Raw genomic sequence first — 18,611 nt, forward strand, 5'->3', positions numbered from 1 at the left:
GCCTAGCAACCACCTATCAGAAGGCAGTACCCGCTTGCACCAATCCCCATCCCTATAGACCTAATACCCGCCCCCATCCCTAGTAACTGTTTATGGCAGCCAACCACAAGTCCGCCCATGCTTCTGCCAATCCCCTACCGCCATGTCTCCCCCTGCCCTCCTCATTCTCTATATAACCCACTGTACTTCCTTAATAAAATGGACTTGCGCACAGACCTGGTCTCTGCGGCTTCTTCCTTCTCCCCCGCTGTGCATCCTCCACACCTGAGAGCCCCCAAGGCCGTCTGCCGCGACCTCAAACCCCACTGAAGTGTGGCTCTCCTGACCCCTCCAGCCGCCCCCGTCAGGAAGAGATCCCCCCGCACTTTGGCGCCCAACGTGGGGCAGTTCCACCGCAACCGACGCCTCACCCCCGTGGGATCCCACTCCCACCACTCCGCCGCACTTTCAAGGTAAGGACCCCCCGTTGATCGGCCACCGGCAGCAAAATGGGCGGGCATCTATCTTCCCGCCAAGCGCTGCAAGTCAGGGCACTTGCCAGCCTCTTAGACACTAATGGCATCAGGGTTTCCCTGCGCCAACTGCAAAAGTACTGGGACCTTCTCCTACCCTTCAATCCGTGGTTGGCCACCGGCCACATTTGGAGCCCAGAAACTTACACACGCCTAATTGATCGCGTTACCTCCTCGATGGAGAATGACGGCAGATCGTTCCCCCTGGGCCTTCTGCCCACGCTCGTGGCCATTCGCGCTTGTCTTCTTGGTGCACCTGCTCCGAAAGGCGCCTATTACAGTGACACACGGGGCGATAAACGACCCCTCCATTGCGGCTCTGGAGAGGGGGAGTCGGATCCCGATGACTCTGACAACGAGTCTCTGTCAGATCAGCTTAATGCCGATCTCGAACAGAATCCCCCTAAGGACTGTGGCCATCAAGATGGCAAACTTCCTCCTTCTTCTCCGCCCAAAAGGGGGAAGTCCCCACCAGGGCGCCAAGATGGCAAACTTCCTCCTTCTTCTCCGCTTGAAAGGGGGAAGCCCCTGCCAGAGGGGCAGGCGGGTGGGAACTCCAGCTCCCTATACCCGCCCCTTCCTGTCATGGCGCCATCTTGGAGCGACCCAGAGGGTGGGCCACCGCCATCCTATAAGCCGCTGGAAGTGCCGCGGCCACCATTTGGTGGTCCGCCGGAAGGAGGGACAGCACCATCCTGGGGACAGGCAGAGGCAGCGAGGCCATCGGCGCCATCATGGGTGGACGCTGACACTTGGACAGACTCTGGGGGCCCACCGCGCCATGCCAGCGGCCCCCCCCACTCACCCACTCGCAGTGCCGCCACCTCCCCCCCGAGGGCAGCCTAGTCCTGCAGGCTGGGGCCAGCCTTAGTGCGCGCCGTGCACTCTGCACCTCTATCCGCTGAATGCACACCCGGCAGCGCAGTGCCCGCATGACTGGTATCCCTTCACTCCCGATGAAATCAAGAATCTCCGGCGCGCAGTGAAGGAGGATGGTCTCGGTAGCCCATACGCTCAGCAACTCTTAGAGGAGCTCGGCACGCAGCTGGTCCTCCCGTACGATTGGGTCTCCCTGGGTCATTCCATTCTAACCCCAGGACAGTTCATTGAATGGAGAGCACATTTCCAGGCAGAGGCAGAAAGGCGTGTCGCCGAGAACGCCAGGACAGGCGTCCAAGACCCTACGGATGCGTACACCGGCACCGGACGGTACGCTGACCCCACTCGCTACCAGAATGCCCTGCCTGGTTTTTGGCTCCGGCTCCGGGAAGTCGCCCTCCGAGCCTTCCGCAGCGCCGCCACCTCTCGGCCTCAGAAATTCACCCAACTGACACAGGGCAAGGATGAAGAGTTCTCTACCTTCGTCTCAAGAGTCACTGAAGCCTGCAAGCGTAAAGTCGTCGGGGAGCAAGCCCAGCTAGCTCTCTCCAGAGAGCTCATCTTAGAGGGAGCGAACGAGGTTTGCAGACAGGTCATCCTCACTATGAGAGACAAGGGGGTGCATGACTGGGTCTTGGCCTGTCGCAGCCTTGATCCACAAGCCACCTCTCTAGCCAAGGCTATAGCTACAGCCCTCGCCATCTCTTCTGACTGCTTCAGATGTGGAGAGACAGGTCACTTCGCCCGAGAATGCCCTCATGCTCGGCCCACTGCGCCACCCCATGCGATCGCTGTTCCAGCTATTCCACCTCTCTGCCGAGGACGACCTACCCCGTGCCCCAGGTGCGGAAAAGGGTACCATTGGGCACGTGACTGCCGCTCAACCAATGCCAACCAGCCGCCTTTAAACACCTCCCGGGGCAGGCCTCAGCCCTGCACCCAAGAGGCCAAAATGCCACGCCTGCCTCAGCCGTGATGTGTTCCCATTAGAGGTACAAAGCCCCTCATGGAGCTTAAAGTAGAAGGCCAATGGCTAGAAGGTCTACTCGACTCCGGAGCAGAAATCTCCTGCATCCCGTTTGAGGTTGCTGCCTTCAACCACTGGGCCCTTGAGCAAGGGCCGCAAGTCATTGGAGCCACGGGCTCCTCTGACTCCTGGAGGTGCGCCATTGCCATCAAGTGGGAAGATAGAGAAGGTCGCCATGGCCGCTTCTACCCCCTCATACTCTCCACCATCTCAAACATTCTTTGGGGCCGAGACATCCTCGAACAGACGGGAGCAATTCTCACCACGGCAGCCTCCCCAGTCCAAAAGTCCCCCCAATACTAAGCGCCACTGTTCGTCTTACCGCCTGAACCCATTCCTCTACAATGGGACACAGAGGAACCCATCTGGGTTGAGCAGTGGCCTCTTCCGTCCCATAAACTGAAAGCTCTTGAGTCTCTCGTTCAGGAGCAGCTACAAGCAGGACACATTGAACCTTCCACCAGTCCATACAACTCCCCTGTCTTTGTAATTCTGAAGAAGAACAATGGAAAGTACTGCCTCCTCCACGATCTGTGGGAAATCTACAGACACATCAAGCCAATGGGCTCACCGCAACCAGGGTGTCCCCACCCCACCGCAGTTCCTCAGTATATGCATGCAGCAACCATCGACATCAAAGACTGCTTTTTTTCTATTCCTCTCCACCCAAATGACTGCCCACGGTTTGCCTTCACCGTGCCACGGACAAATCACCAAGGAGCAGCGCAGCGCTTCCAATGGAGAGTGCTTCCACAAGGGATGCGCAACAGCCCTGCCCACTGTCAGCTCTATGTCGACCGTGCTGTTGCTCCATTGCGCAAACGGGCATTTATCATCCATTACATGGACGATTTGCTCGTTGCCCACGAGGACGCTCAAGAAGTACAAAGTGTCCTTCAAGACCTTCTTTGTCTCCTCGCCCAAATCGGTTTGTCTGTTCAGCCGGACAAGGTTCGTCTTCAACCACCTTTTAACTTCCTGGGATTCCGCTTCCATCACACCATCACTCCATTAGCACCAGAGCTAACCATCCCGCCAAAACTTTCGCTCGCGGAGCTGCAGCAATTATGCGGGCAAATCAACTGGCTGCGGTCTGCGCTCCCCATCACCACCGCCCAGCTCCAACCTCTCTTTTCGCTCCTGCAGACTAAGGGCCAGCCTCCAGAAGCCATTGCCCAGAAAATCATCATCACCCCAGCAGCCCGAGCAGCTGTACAGGCTGTTAATGAAGCGCTCAAAAACTGCCAACTCGAGTGCCATGATCCTGGCAAATCTATTCAAGCTCTTGTTCTCCCTACGCGGGGAACACCCACCGGACTCCTCTGGCAAGACGGGCCGCTACTCTGGCTTCACACGGCGAAGAGCAAACTCCCAAAAATTTGCCCGTTCACTCGGGCATGGATCACTCTCGCCACCGACCTGGTCTACCAAAGTATGCATACCTATGGCTTCCAAACCGCTCGAATAATCTGGCCCTTCGACGCCAAGGCCATCACCAACTTGCTCCAGCATGATGCAGACATGCAAGTCCTCGCCGAAGTGTTCAGAGGTTCCTTTGACAACCACTACCCGCATCACCGACTCCTGCAAGGCATCACTCGGCTGCCCTTCTCCCCCCTCTTTCATCCGCTTCCTGCTCAGAAGCCCATTCCTCATGCCGTCACTATCTTCACTGATGCCTCCAAAACTAGCTATGCTGCAATCATTTATGCTCCCACAACCAAGAAACCACGGACTCTCCTGTTCGCCAATGCATTCTCTGTCCAAGTGGGAGAACTGCTTGCAGTCACCATCGCACTGCACACCTGTGCAGATCAACCACTGAACATCTTCACGGACAGTTTGTATACCTTGCAGGCATGCCATGCCCTGCCCCTCGCCACCTTTTTCCCAATGGACTCACCCATCGACAGAGCGCTCGAGTTCCTTCAGCGTCAATTAGAGTCGAGATATCATCCGTGGTTCATCTCACATATCAGAAGCCACTCCGGCCTCCCAGGCCCGCTGACCACCGGAAACAAGGCAGCCGACCAAGCCATGCAACCTTCAACCACCCCGTCTGCTGCTTTCACCAACCACACGGTGCCTCAGCCCCTTGACCCTGGGGATACCATCAACCAAGCCAAGCTCCTACACATGCAGTTCCACTTCTCCGCGCGCTCCATCCACCGACTCTTTCCAGACTTACCCATAGAGACCTGTAAGCATCTAGTGCACTCCTGATGCACCTGTGCACCTCTCCTGCCCCTCGGGCCTCTCCAGCCACAAGGAGTCAACCCCCGCGGCCTCCGCCCCAACTCCCGATGGCAGATGGACGTCACGCACGTCAATTCCTTCGGACCGCTCAAATTCATGCACTTGGCCATCGATACCTTCTCGCACATGTGCTATGCCATGCCCTTGCCTGGAGAAACAGCAAAACACGCCATTCGAGCTCTGCGCCAAGCCATTCTCTTCATGGGAGTGCCCTGGGACCTCAAGACAGATAACGACCCTGCCTACCAAAGTGCTGCCTTTGCGGCCTTCCTGCAACTCTACAAGATCACCCATCACTTCGGCATCCCACACAACCAGCAAGGACAAGGCATCGTCGAGCGTGTCAACCAGCAACTCAAGTTCTTGATCCACAAAAAAAGACAGGAAAATCCCTTAAAGACGCCAGGAGACGTCATTACTTCCTGCCTTATCCATCTTAATCTGCTCTCTTTTGATGAGAAGGGGATATCTCCTGTCCATAAGCACTGGGGCCCCTCATACCGCCCCACCCAAGCCCCTCTAGTTCATTGGAAAGACCCCAAAAATAATACTTGGCAAGGGCCAACTCCCCTCCTTGCCCAGGGTAGGGGTTTTGCTTGTGTTTTCCCAGATGACGCCGCCCAGCCCATCTGGATCCCGGGACGCAACATCCGCCCAGCCCCCACTGACCCAGCGCCTGACGAGGAGGGAACGCTGACGACTGAGGCACCTGACTCATCAGATGACACGCTTCGTCCTTGATGACCCATCTCCTCCAACAGAAGAACAACTGCTCCTCAATCTTTACCGCCGAGTTCGAGCACACACTCCCCGCCCACCTAACCAGCCCATCAACCTTGTGGCCCTACTAATCCTTCTTCTCTCCGCAGCCACTACTGCAAATGCCAAGCCAGTATGAGCCGCAGTCCGTCACCCCCCTGGGTTTCTCTTCTTAACTAGTGAAAGCCCTAACTTCCCTAAGTTCTATCACTCCAATTGTTCCCTCGGACTACCCTGCAACCTGACATTCATTCCTGCGTCTGCCATATTCAACACCACCTTAACCCCCCCTGCTGACACTTTACTTTTTATTCTTAGAAAAAGCATAAACAACTCAGATGATACAACAAGTCTCCCCTCCTTCCTCAATAACCTAACTCTTTTTCCTTACCTGACAGGAGATTTCTATCGCTACAATGAAACAGCTGGATCCTTCTTAATGATTAACGGTACTTGGCCCTTCGGAGCGTTTAAAAGAAATGCTAGTGTAGAGCGGGTGCTTACCCCACGCCCTAGCTTTCCTCTTTGCAGCCCCTTACGCAATCGATCATCATGGCTAGAAGATTTCCGCTGGTTCCCCTGTCTTTCCACCTCTCAGGGAGAAGCAGTGTTTCATCCTCACCCCGGTAATCTCTGGATATCCCCCCTAGCCTCTGCTCCAGCAATGACAAATGCAACATCAAAGCACTATATGCGCAGAAACCCAAGCCAACATCTCTTTACAGCCTTTGGCCGACACCAGCTCTGTGGACCTTTCAAATGCTTTGACCTCTGCGCCTTCCTCTGTTTAAACAACTGTCTCTCAGCAATGGAACTTATACCACTAACACTTCTTCTTCTTGGGAAGAAGCCACCCATGTAATGCCCCACAAAATCAAACAAATCTCCACTCACGTCTATGTGAACCCCCCTTTTGCCTTCTTTATCTGTTCATCCCTCAAATTTTCTGACTCAAACTGCAATATCTCCAACTTTTGGAACACATCCCATCCTTATGCCTTCCTCATACAACAGCCTACTCTTCTCTGGCTCCCGATCAACATCTCTTCATGGGTTGCCCCTGTGTTCTGTGAATATCCCTCTCAAGCTCTTTCTTTACCGCGCTCAAAACGAGATTTCGGATTAACCGCCATTCTTTCCCTAATTTTCATCACAAGTTTAGCAGCCACAATGACCGCTGCCCTGGCTCTCACTCAACAAAGTCTCACTGTGAGTGCCCTCAACAACATCTCCAGTACCGTCTCTCATGCGCTACAGCAGCAGGAGCACATCAACCTTGTCACCCATCAGGCTATCCTCAACCTTCAACAGCAAATTGATCTTTTAGCAGAAGAAACTGCCGCCCTGTGGCAAGTGTCTACCATGCTTTGCGATGGGCGCTTCCCCTTCTCCTCCATCTGCGTAACGCCAGTCTCCGCGCTCAACGCCACCAGATTGCAGCTTCGGATTTGGCTTATTACCTCTTATAATAACTCTTTTTGGAACTATATCCTAAGCCTCCAAGCGGACATTGAAAGTTTACAGACCGTGAGCGTTCCCACCTTATCAGCTAACCTGCTCAATGATGTCTTATCAAAGATTGCTAGTTTGTTTTCCCCTTCTTCCCTCATAGCATATGGGTCTATAGGACTCCTTTGTATCCTCCTCTTCCTCGTCTTCTATGGTTTGCGCCGCATTCTGCGGTCCCTCCGAACCACCCAGGATCGGCAAAAGTTAATAGCGGCAGCGACATTGGTCATATACAAAAATAGAAGGGGAGATGAGGCGAGACAGGCTCAAGTTTGGCTGGCAAGCATAGCCGCGCCTGGTGGGGGAAGTGCGCAGCCCACCACCCGGGTGTAGGGCGGTTGGAACGGGCGCACTGCCCTCAGCCATGGAACGGGCGTACTGTCCTCAGTCTCGCCCAGTCAACCTGCAACTGCTTGCCGGCAGCCGTTTGGGCCACCCGCGCTCACACACCCCTCCCGCGCTGCGAGCAAAGCCGTACAACACTCGGCATACGCCAAACCATGTAAGGCGAGGAAACAGCCCACAACCAATCATGTCCAGCACCACTCCCCCTCCCCTGCTACCCCATCGCGCTCCTTCAATTCAAAAAATTAGAAGGGGCAAATGTTGGCCTATCTCCTCAAACAGCTGTACTGGAGGCTTGGACAGTGGACTCCCACCAGATCACTTCCCCCCCCTTTTCCCCCCCACCGCCCCTAGCCTCTCTGCCTGCCCTCTGCCTAGTAACCACCTATCGGAAGGCAGTACCCGCTTGCACCAATCCCCGTCCCTATAGACCTAATACCCGCCCCCATCCCTAGTAACTGCTTACGACAGCCAACCACAAGTCCGCCCATGCTTCTGCCAATCCCCTACCGCCATGTCTCCCCCTGCCCTCCTCATTCTCTATATAACCCACTGTACTTCCTTAATAAAACGGACTTGCGCACAGACCTGGTCTCCGCGGCTTCTTCCTTCTCCCCCGCCGTGCGTCCTCCACACCTGAGAGCCCCAGAGGCCATCTGCCGTGACCTCGAACCCCGCTGAAGTGCAGCTTTCCTGACCCCTCCAGCTGCCCCCATCAGGAAGAGATCCCCCCGCATTCCCATTTATCTTTTACATACCCAATTCCTAATTTTATATATATATTATAAATTATTTGAAGGAGGCATGGCAAATATTCCAATTTCCACTTTCTCATTGCCTGCTTATTCAAGACTCAGAAGATGTGTGAGAGTGCTTCAGTTCAGAACTTCCTTGTGATTGCCCTACTCACAGCCCATTTCAACTCCTTGTTCCTCAAGGTATAGATCAGTGGATTTAGTACAGGAGTGATAACACTGTACATGATGGCAATGACAACATCCTCTTCCATGGAATTGCCTGAAGTAGGATGAATTTAGGTGAAGAGAACAGGGACATAGAAAATAATAACAACCATAAAGTGGGAGGCACAGGTGGGCAGTGCTTTCTGAAGCATTCTGAAAGAATGAGTCTTGAAGAAGAGATAGGTAAGAATGTAGAAATAGGAGAGTAGTGTCAGAAAGAAGGGGTTCATGGCAATGGTCCCTGTGACAGAATTAAGCAGCCACTGGCTGAGGTCAATATTTCCATAGGCCAGTTCCAGCAGTTGCTTAACATCACAGAAGAAGTGATGGATATGGTTGGAACCACAGAAGTTCAAACAAGAGGTCATTATGGAGTGCAGCAAGGCACTGAAGAAACCAATGTCCCAGACTGTGCTGGCCATCTGGATGCATAGCTGATGATTCATGATAACAGTGTAATGAAGTGGTTTGCAGATCATGACAAAGAGGTACAAGGCCCTCATGCCCAAAAGCAAGTTATCTGTGCTGCCCAGGAAGTGGAAGAAATACAATTGGCTTATGCAGTCCCAGAAGGAAATTACTTTGTGTAAAGACACTAAGTTCTCCATTATCTTTGGCAGCATTACTGTGGAGTAGCAGTTATATAGGAATTAGAGGTTTCCCAGATAGAATTATATAGGATAATGGAGTCTTTGGTCAGAGATGATGATCATCAGGATGGCCCAATTTCCAGCCACACTGCCAATGCAGATGGTGAGGGAAACCTCAAAGAGGAGAGGCTGCAGTGCTTTGATGTCTGAATCTCCCAGGAGGAGAAATTCAGTGACTGAGGTTTGATTGAACATCAATAAAAGTAAAGACAAAATATCATAGGGAATCATTCAGATTGGTGGGTCAAATCCTGCCAGCCCATGATTTTTCCCCTAAGACAAAAATGCTTTGAGGGAGAGTATGGCTGTTTTACCTTTCCATAAAAAGAGGTGTTTTACTCAACGTGGGTCATTATACTGTTAAATATTAAGTCTACAGGTTGTCTGTTAAACAAACTTTTTGTTGTTGTTTTTAGATTATTCATTAATATTTTCCATCTCTTAGAGTTCCATCTTGTAAGTCCATCATCCTCTTTGGCTGTGAACATCTACTTATTCAAATGTCCTTTTCCTAAGTCAACCTTAACAATGTGATATTTTTAATATGCTCTACCACACTACTGTCAAAAGTGAAATAAAAAGCCACCTGAGGAATTTTAACTTATGGAAAATGGACATGGATGAAGTAATCGGAATCATGACATCTATAACTAACAATGTGATTAAAATAATCATGATACCTTTTCTTCCTCTTGTAATGTAAATAACACCAATGGTGTCCCCTTTTTGATCCTTTACTAACTCTTATCTCTGGAAGCATCGTGCAAGCCTATCTGAGGTCAGACTTCAGCCCACATTATTTAGATATTAATCTGAGTTGTACATGGAGCTTCTTCACTGTCTTATTTGTTTTCAAGTTTAGTCTTGATATAGTATGAGCCTTAATATTATCTCAAAACAGGATCACCATTTGATGACAATGATATGTTACATCTCTCCTCTGGTTTCCCTGGGACTCTTCTATTTCCTAGATACCTGCATCCCTAGGTAAGTAGACCCTTCCTTTGATGGACTCAAGAGTTCCTCCTTTAGATCACACAACATTCCCCACTCCTTGAGGTATCCAAGACTTCAGCCCCCTTGAAAACTTATCTTCTTTTATACCTGTTTCCTTGAGCCCTGTTTTTATTTTGATAGATAAAACTTACTCTTCAGGTACTAAGAAATAATCTATCTCTAATGAAGTTCACTTTCTTCACCTGTATTTCCTTTAATGTGGACTCCAAACAGTCCCTCCAAATACCGGTAAGTTTCCAGTTCTTATCATTTGAATAATGTGTTTTCTCTTCATGCCCCACTTTTTCATCAAATTTTTAAACTTCTTTCCTACAAATTAATGCACTAATTTTTTTTCTCTTACAGATTTGAAATAAGTGTTTTTTCAGTGATGTTGAAATTATTGAAGAAACTAAAATAAGTTAATTATAACAAGTTTATGTTTGACTATATTTAGACCTGTTTACTGAAAAACAGAAAAAAATTTTGAATCTTCTTTACTCTTTTATTTGCAAAATACCGACATTACTTCATTTAGGTACACTCAAAAAGCAGACATACTTTTTGAGGTGGCTTCCTCTTTGTCCTTTTCACTTCCATATGTAGTAGCACTTTTGGGGAAGGAAGAAGTAAGGATATGTGAGAAGCTCAGGGGAGTGGGAGGAACTGTTAGAACAAAAACTGCAAGGAATTTTGAATAGAGATGCAGGTATTTGGAAGCTTTCTATAAAGAGAGAATCATTCAAAGTATGAGGAAATCTAAGGGAAGAAGAAAATGATTTGAGGTTGCTACAGTAATTTATTGAATGAACTTTAAAGCTCTTTTTTTTAGGAACCCCATGGATCCCAGGTTTTCTATGTGCAAAAATTTGGAGAAATTATCTAATCTTTACTACACTTAGATATGTGTTGATTTCCAAACTATAAGAAAATTTTACTGATAGAAATATATATATATTTTGTGTGTTTAAAGGATATTACCATCCTTGGTTATAATAGAAATGATAAAACACATATTGCTTTTGGTTCTCTGACTCAAAAACTCTAATTGTATCAAAATTCATTGAAAATAAACTCTTCCTAAGTTTTAAAGAAAATTAGAAATGAGACCCCACTCTACTAAATTATTTAACATGATTTTAGAATGTCTAGAGAACCAGGTATATTATTGAGAGTAAAATAATAAAAAAGAAAAATTTTAAAGTAAAGTGTTTCCATAACCCACCACCTCAAGAAGCAGTCGACTCCACTATAGGAAGTTGGTTTTAAATCCTGGGCACTTGACTTTAGTACTAGCAGGCAGACAGATTACTCACTACAGATAGTTTATGAAGGCCACCTGCTAGCCTGATTTCTATTTCATTCTTTCCTAGTTGAGCATTCAGGCTTCCAGGAAAGAAAGATTTTTGGGTTTACATTTTCAGTGGCTAGAAATAGGAGAACATTATTTATTGTGGTAATTCAGTTTAGGTGGCAGCATAATTTCTTCATCTTCAAAACTTCTCTGCCCTTTTCAGATATCTGCCTGTCTTTTTATGAACACTGCCTGTCTTTTTATGAATTTATGCCAAACATAAATTCCAGAGAAAGTGTGTCCCTGGGTGCTTTGAAGAATGTATGAATAAACAATGATGATGAAGTCAGGACCAGGAATTTTCTTCTTCATGTTATTTTCATTCAGTGTGATGTACATGCAGTATTTTTCCTCCTTAAATCATCTTGATATGGTCTTGAGTTCTATCAGCTAGGCTGGCTTCTTGAGCCCTGATATGGCTGGTTGCTCCAATCCTTGTGCCCTGAAGGGCCTGTTTCTTGGCTCAATGACTTTCAAGCACTGTTTTGAAGTTCTTCATAATTTTTGATCAAGGGACCCTGCATTTTACTAATCCCACCATTTATTTTTTAACAGATAAATTTAATTGATACATATTAATAAAGCAGAAATCCATCCAAAGTTTGCAACAAGTGATATTTTTTATAATCACAGTTACACATTCATAAGCTCAATCATTTTAAAGCATTTTCATTATTACAGTAAGAATAATAAAAGCAAAGAGCAAACAAATAAACAAAACTCATCACTTCTCAATGTCTCCATTTTCCCCTTCTGTATTATTCTGTATTATTCTGTTTCCTTCTCTCCAGTATATTTGTATTTCTGTTTTATAAAACAGTATTATATATAAAATATCACACATATTAGTATTTTATATGAGGTTACATAATGTTGTTCAATCCCATGTAACATTTTAAAACTTTCTTTCTAGTAATATACATGTCCTTAGACTTTCTATTTAGATGACTTTCATACCAATATAAAAGCTCTGCTAGTCACAAACACCATGAGGTTCTCTCAACATATCCATTCATTTCCAAACATTTCCAAACAACTTTTAACCAATAGTGTAAAAGTAACCCTCGACTTTCCATTCTCTATCTTCATTATATTTTCTGGTGGTATATTTTCTTTTTTAATTATTTTTAAAATTTATATAATTTTTTTCTTTACTTTTTTTAAAATGTTACATTAAAAATATCAGGTTACCATATACCCCCCACCCCCTCATCCCACTCCTTCCATATCAATAACTTCTTTCATCGTCATGAGCTCTTTAGAACTTTAGGTTTGCTATTTTTGTTTCTAGTCCTTTTAGAGTTTAGCTTACTGATGCTGTGATGTGGGCTATGGGTGGGAGGTTCTTTGTCTCTTCAGAGATAACCTAAGCTGTCTGTGACTTGCGGGTGTGAGAAGGTAAGAGGCTGCAGTCCTGCCCTTGGTGACCATGGCAATGACTCCAGTCCCAGGAAACAGTTTATCCATGCAAACTCTGTAGACTTTGAATATTCAGAGGAAATGCAAACCAAATGGGCTAAAAGCTTATCTAGAATGTCTGAAGTCCATGCTAAAAGCTTACCTAAGATGTGGAAGATATATATGCTAATTCAAGACTTTTGAGAACTGAAACAAAAGGACCACTTAACCTTTCCTCTCTGTATAAAAGAAACTCAAAAATCTTGTTCGGGGCTTGGGTTTGCAACAGAAAGCTCTGGAGACTGGCCAGCCATCAACCTGGCCTTTCTATACACAAATAATTGAAACTCTCTCAAATTCTATTACACTATGGGATAATCACCAAGACTTGGGTCTACTTTGTCTATTTGGAGCCAGACAACTAGCTATTCTTCACAGATGTGATGCCATTTCAAAGTATGCCACATCATAATAGTCCACTTCATTCTATTTTGTTCCATTGACTTTTCTCTTTTTATCAGCAACAAACTGTAAAATAATTGGTAGATTTATTTTAAGTCTTAATATCTTATAGGTGGCTCCAGTGTTTATTGGTCTTTAGTAAAAATGCCTTGATAGGGTTTGACAGGTCATTTTATAAGGAATTTACATTTAAGAGAACTCTTTGCTTTGGGGAGGAAGATCTAAGGTCACCAGAAGGGAGAGGGTTAAAATTGAGATCCTTGGTTAAACCCAGGATACCTGAGGAATAATAATGTATCTAATGTTATAAAAGACAAAAGTCACCCGTAAACAAAAGGAGATTAGGGAGAAGTTCTTCTGCTGTGGTGTAGGCTTTGAAGGCATAACTGCAGGGCTGCCCTTCAGTGTGTTTGGAATGTGAATTTACACTTCTTAAGACAGCTCAGAACCAACCTAAGAGTACTTAGAATGTATATAGATCAGGATGTCTTTATCCCTGGAACCCCTTGCTAAAGGAAATATTTTTGAAGGTGTACATCAAGAGATGTCATGGAGGGTATTTAATATGTACAGTGTAATAACTTAGTAGTTATCATTTCATTCTTGTAAGAAAAAAAGATTAGTTTAGTTTTCACATAAAGGAAGAAAATAATGATTAATGTAACCTGGCAGGCTACTGCCTCAGTCTCCTACTCCCAGGTTAAACAGCAGCAAAGAAAACCAGCTTAAGCCAGTCCTATAGGCAATAAAAAGATGCCTAAGAAAGAGCTAAGTCAATACCAATTTTGCACTAAATTCCATTCCTTATTTGACAAAGGAGAGCAGGTAAAAACTAAAGTGGTTACAATGTGATGGGGGAAGCGGTTAATAACAAACTTTTGCATGGGAAAGTTAGATCTTCTCGGATAGGCTGAAGTATCCAATCTATGGAGAAACAGAGGAAGGGCTTGCATGCTAGGCTTAGGGGTATAAATTGTGTCATTTTTCTTTGTTCGGGGCACCAGCCATGTTTTCTGGTTGTGCGTCCCTTCTTGCAAGATTGAGAATAAATTCTTTTCTTCTCCGCAATTGGGTGAGCCTTATTTTCTTTCAGAATAAGATTTCTTTCTAACAGCTATGGGGGCTTGCCTGGGATTCTGACACTTCAGAGTGGAGTCCTGGGGTGTACGACAGGGAGGTGTGCTCCACTGTTTAAGCAGTCTTGGACTCCACCTGCAGCGGCATCGCCTCTGGCAGCCAGGAGGCCTGAGAACAGACACTTAGATCTGCTGATTGTGGATGAGAAAAAAGAAAGGGAAAATCTGTCTCTTGTTGACCAGGTGACTCCATGCATGGACCAAGGTAAGAACAAAGAATATTAAGTATTACCTTGGTGGTCGGGAATTCTGATGAGTCTGGGGTTCACTATGTGTTCATGAGATGCATGACATAACACTGTGAAGTGAGTGTGGAGACCCACTTCGGATTTCCCTTCTCCTGTGAGGGAAAGGGCTGGATACAGACAAAGTAAAAGTTTCAAATGAAAGAGATCCAGACAAGATTCAGAATGGGAAATAGAGGCAGTCAGTTGACTGGAAAAAGGGGAAAGTGGTATCTGTAGGATCACCCAGAGACATTCGTCTAGATAGTCCACTAGGGAGGATGTTAAGGCATTGGACAGATAGTGATTGGACCAAGGGAAAAGACAAGCAGAAAATGATTAAATACTGCTGTTGTATCTGAACCAAGGAAAGTACTTTACTGCGTGACGTATTCTGGCCAAAATACGGGACAGATGAGGATTGGCTTTGTGCTGACCTTGTACTGTATCTTAATGGAAAACCACCCTTCTCCAAAGAAGAGTCTGACTATGCCATGTGCTGGTTAAAGGGAAGGGGGCCACTTTCTATCCTATGAAAGCTGAATATCCAGGCCCCAAGACTAAGCTTGCAGAAACTAAGGCTGCATAAACTAAGGCTGCATAAACAAAAGCTTTAGAAACTAAATCCTGGGAACCCCTGTCTAATCTCCCTCATCCTTATGTTCCCCCTCCCCTCCCAGGAGAAGGGCCATTAGACTTGGAGGGCCCAATAGGACCCATTGTAAGCCCTGGGGAACTGGAGAATCAGGTGGGACCAACAGCCCCACTGGTTACAACCCACCAACAGCTGAGGAAAGAATTGGAACAGTGTAAGAAAGACATAAAATTTTCCATTCCACAGAGCATCTGAGGAAAAGAGAGTGAAAGAACAAAACTGCACTGAGCCTTTGTATCCACTGAGAGAAGTACCAATGGGGCAAGGGGAGATTGGCTATGTAAATGCCCCACTGACAAGTACTGAAGTAAGGAACTTCAAAAAGGAGATGAAATCTCTAATGGAAGATCCAGTGGGGCTGGCTGAACAAGTAGATCAATTCCTAGGTCCTAGTTTATATACCTGGCCTAAACTTATGTCCATACTGAATATCCTCTTTACAGGAGAAGAAAGAGGAATGGTGTGGAGGGCAGCTATGAAGGAGTGAGAAAGGCAGCATCCACCCAGACAGGGGGTAATGGCAGCAGAACAGAAGTTCCCAAACACAGACCCTAATTGGGATAATAATGACCTGGGGGACAGAGCACAAATGAAAGATCTTAGAGACCTCATTATACAGGGGATCAAATTGGCTGTACCCAAATCTCAAAACTTGAGTAAGACCTTTGAAGTAGCCCAGGAGAAGGATGAAACTCCCTCTGCTTACCTGCAACGATTGAGGGACCAAGTAAGGAAATACTCAGGGATGGACCCTGATGATCCTGTGGCTCAGGGAATGTTAAAAGTCAGCTATGTGAAAGGGTCTTGGCCTGACATTCAGAAGAAAATTCAGAAAATAGAAAGATGGATGGATAAGCATTTGGAAGAGTTATTGAGAGAGTCCCAGAAAGTGTTTGTAAGGAGAGAGGAGGAAAAGCAGAAACAGAAAGCAAAGGTTATGATTAGAACATTTGATCAAATGGTTAGGAAAAGACTGGAGATGAGTCAGGGAGAGAACAGGCAGAGCCAAGATAAAGATGCAAAATGGGCTTATTTAGATAAAAGGACAAGGAGAATGCAAGGCTCTGCCGGAAGCTATCACTGTGCAAGGCCTGGTCATTTCAAAAGGGAATGCCCAAGTTTAAAGAAAGAGAGTCAGGTGATTCCACTCATGAATTTTAAGGATTGGGGGGGGGTGTCTGAGGCTCCTTACTTCTAAAGCCCACTGGGAGCCTTTAGTAAATCTAAGGGTGGGCCCTTATCAGGAAGAAATTACATTTCTAGTGGACACTGGTGCAGCCTGATCCTCTGTGACTCATCTCCCAGAGGAACCCAATTCTCTGGAAGTTCCCTTACAGTCTCAGGGGTAAAAGGAGAAAGATTTGAGGTCTCCATTCTTTCTTCCACTAATATTTGTTGGGCAGACAATCATATTGTAAGCCCTTTGTTGTACATCCCAGAAGCCGGGACTAACTTGTTGGGAAGGGACTTAATAGTATTCATGGGTTTGGATTCCGAAGTAAGAGATGGGCAGACAGAAGTAGCCTTAGCCATGCTCACTGAAGAAGATGAAAAAGATATCAGAGAGGAAGTGAGGGTAAGAGAAGGGAATAGAGGGGTTTTGCAGGTATGCCCTATTAAAATCAAATTGAAAAAGGAAGGGGAAATTATTTGTCAAATACAATATCCCATTCCCCTTAAGGGGAGGCAGGGACTTCAACCCATCATCAAAGGCCTCCTTCGGGATGGACTCTTGGAGCCCTGCATGTCTCCCTTCAATTCCCCTATCTTGCCTGTTCAGAAATCAAATGGTAGTTGGAGGCTGGTACAGGATCTAAGGGCCATTAATCAAATCATTCAGGTTTGACACCCAGTAGTCCTAAATCCATACACTCTCCTTAGTAAGATCCCCTGCCATCATAAATGGTATAGTGTAATAGATCTAAAAGATGGCTTTTGGGCCTGTCCCCTTGACCCAGAGAGTAGAGACTTATTTGCCTTTGAGTGGGAGGATCCCTCTATAGGAAGAAAACAGCAATATAGATGGACAGTTTTACCCCAAGGCTTCACAGAATCCCCCAAACTCTTTGGGCAAGAACTGGAAAAAGTATTGGAGAAATTTGCAGTCCCACCTGAAATTTCCCTTTTACAATATATAGATGATATGCTGTTATCAGGTGAAGAAAGGCAGATAGTGCCCTGAACTACAAAGAGTTTATCGAATTTCCTGGGAGATGAAGGGCTAAGAGTGTCAAAAATAAGCTACAATTTGTAGAAAAGGAAGTCAAATACCTGGTTCATCTCATTAGTGAGGGAAGGAGGAAGATAAATCCAGAAAAAATTCAGGCTATCACTGAATTACCTCTTCCCCAGACAAAAAGAGAACTAAGAAGATTTTTGGGATTGGTGGGATATTGTAGATTATGGATAGATTCTTATGCATCCCAAACCAAAGGGTTATACCAAAAACTGTTGGAGGAGGAGTCTGACAAATTAGAATGGAAGGAGGAGGAAATAAAGGCCTTAGAGGGGCTCAAGCAGGCATTGGTGCAAGCCCCTGTTCTAGCCCTTCCCTCCCTCAAGAAATCTTTCCATCTCTTTGTGACAGTAGATAAGGGGACAGTCTTAGGAGTCCTAACCCAGATCTGGGGAGGCCAAAGGAAGCCTGTGGCCTTCCTTTCCAGAATCCTGGATCCTGTCTCCAGGCTATGGCCAGGGTGTGTTCAGGTCGTGGCAGCAACTGCTCTCTTAGTAGAAGAAAGCAGGAAACTGACCTTTGGAGGAGCTTTAGTTGTTAGCACCCCTCATCAGGTCAGGACTATTTTGTCTCAAAAAGCAGGACGATGGTTAACAGATTCCTGAATTCTGAAATATGAGACTATTCTAATGGAAAAAGATGATTTAATACTGACAATTGATCATAGTCTGAACCCAGCTTCTTTCCTTTGTAAAGGTCCCAACCAAGTAGAAATTCCTGAACATGATTGTCTAGACTTAATTGAATACCAAACCCAAGTCCGGCCTGACCTAAGGGATCTTCCCTTACATTCAGGGGAAAAATTGTTTGTAGATGGGTCTTCTAGGATCCTGGAAGGAAAAAGGCATAATGGCTATGCTGTTGTTGATGGACTAACTTGTGAGGTGAAAGAAGCTGGCCAACTGCCCAATAATTGGTCAGCTCAAACTTGTGAGCTGTATGCATTAAATCAAACCCTTAAATTGTTAGAGGAAAAAGATAGTACAGTCTACACAGATTCTAAATATGCCTTTGGCATGATCCACATCTTTAGAAAAATTTGGGAAGAAATGGGATTGATCAATAGCAGAGGGAAGGAATTAGTCCATGTGGAACTGGTAAAAGAAGTGTTAGCCAGTCTGCTCTTACCGAGGGAAATATCTGTGGTACATATAAATGAGCATCAGAAGTGTCACACTTTTGAAGCAAAAGGCAACAGATTGGCAGATGAAAAGGCAAGAGGCTTCCTTCTGTTCCCCTCTGGAACTAATG

General features: G+C 46.2%; 1 protein-coding gene and 1 pseudogene across 1 annotated transcript; one reads left to right on the plus strand and one right to left on the minus strand.

Annotated features, from left to right (window-relative positions):
* The first annotated feature begins 488 nt into the window (after positions 1-488).
* Positions 489-2,367, plus strand: LOC105746141 (endogenous retrovirus group K member 5 Gag polyprotein-like). Its single transcript, XM_012525232.2, has 2 exons — positions 489-1,326; positions 1,433-2,367. Exons 1-2 carry the CDS (start codon positions 489-491, stop codon positions 2,365-2,367), a joined length of 1,773 nt encoding a protein of 590 aa, XP_012380686.2.
* Positions 2,368-8,167: 5,800 nt separating this feature from the next.
* Positions 8,168-9,094, minus strand: LOC105746140 (olfactory receptor 12D1-like; annotated as a pseudogene).
* Between the last annotated feature and the right edge of the window lie 9,517 nt (positions 9,095-18,611).

This window comes from Dasypus novemcinctus, chromosome 22, assembly GCF_030445035.2.
Source record: "Dasypus novemcinctus isolate mDasNov1 chromosome 22, mDasNov1.1.hap2, whole genome shotgun sequence".
NCBI lineage: Eukaryota > Metazoa > Chordata > Mammalia > Cingulata > Dasypodidae > Dasypus > Dasypus novemcinctus.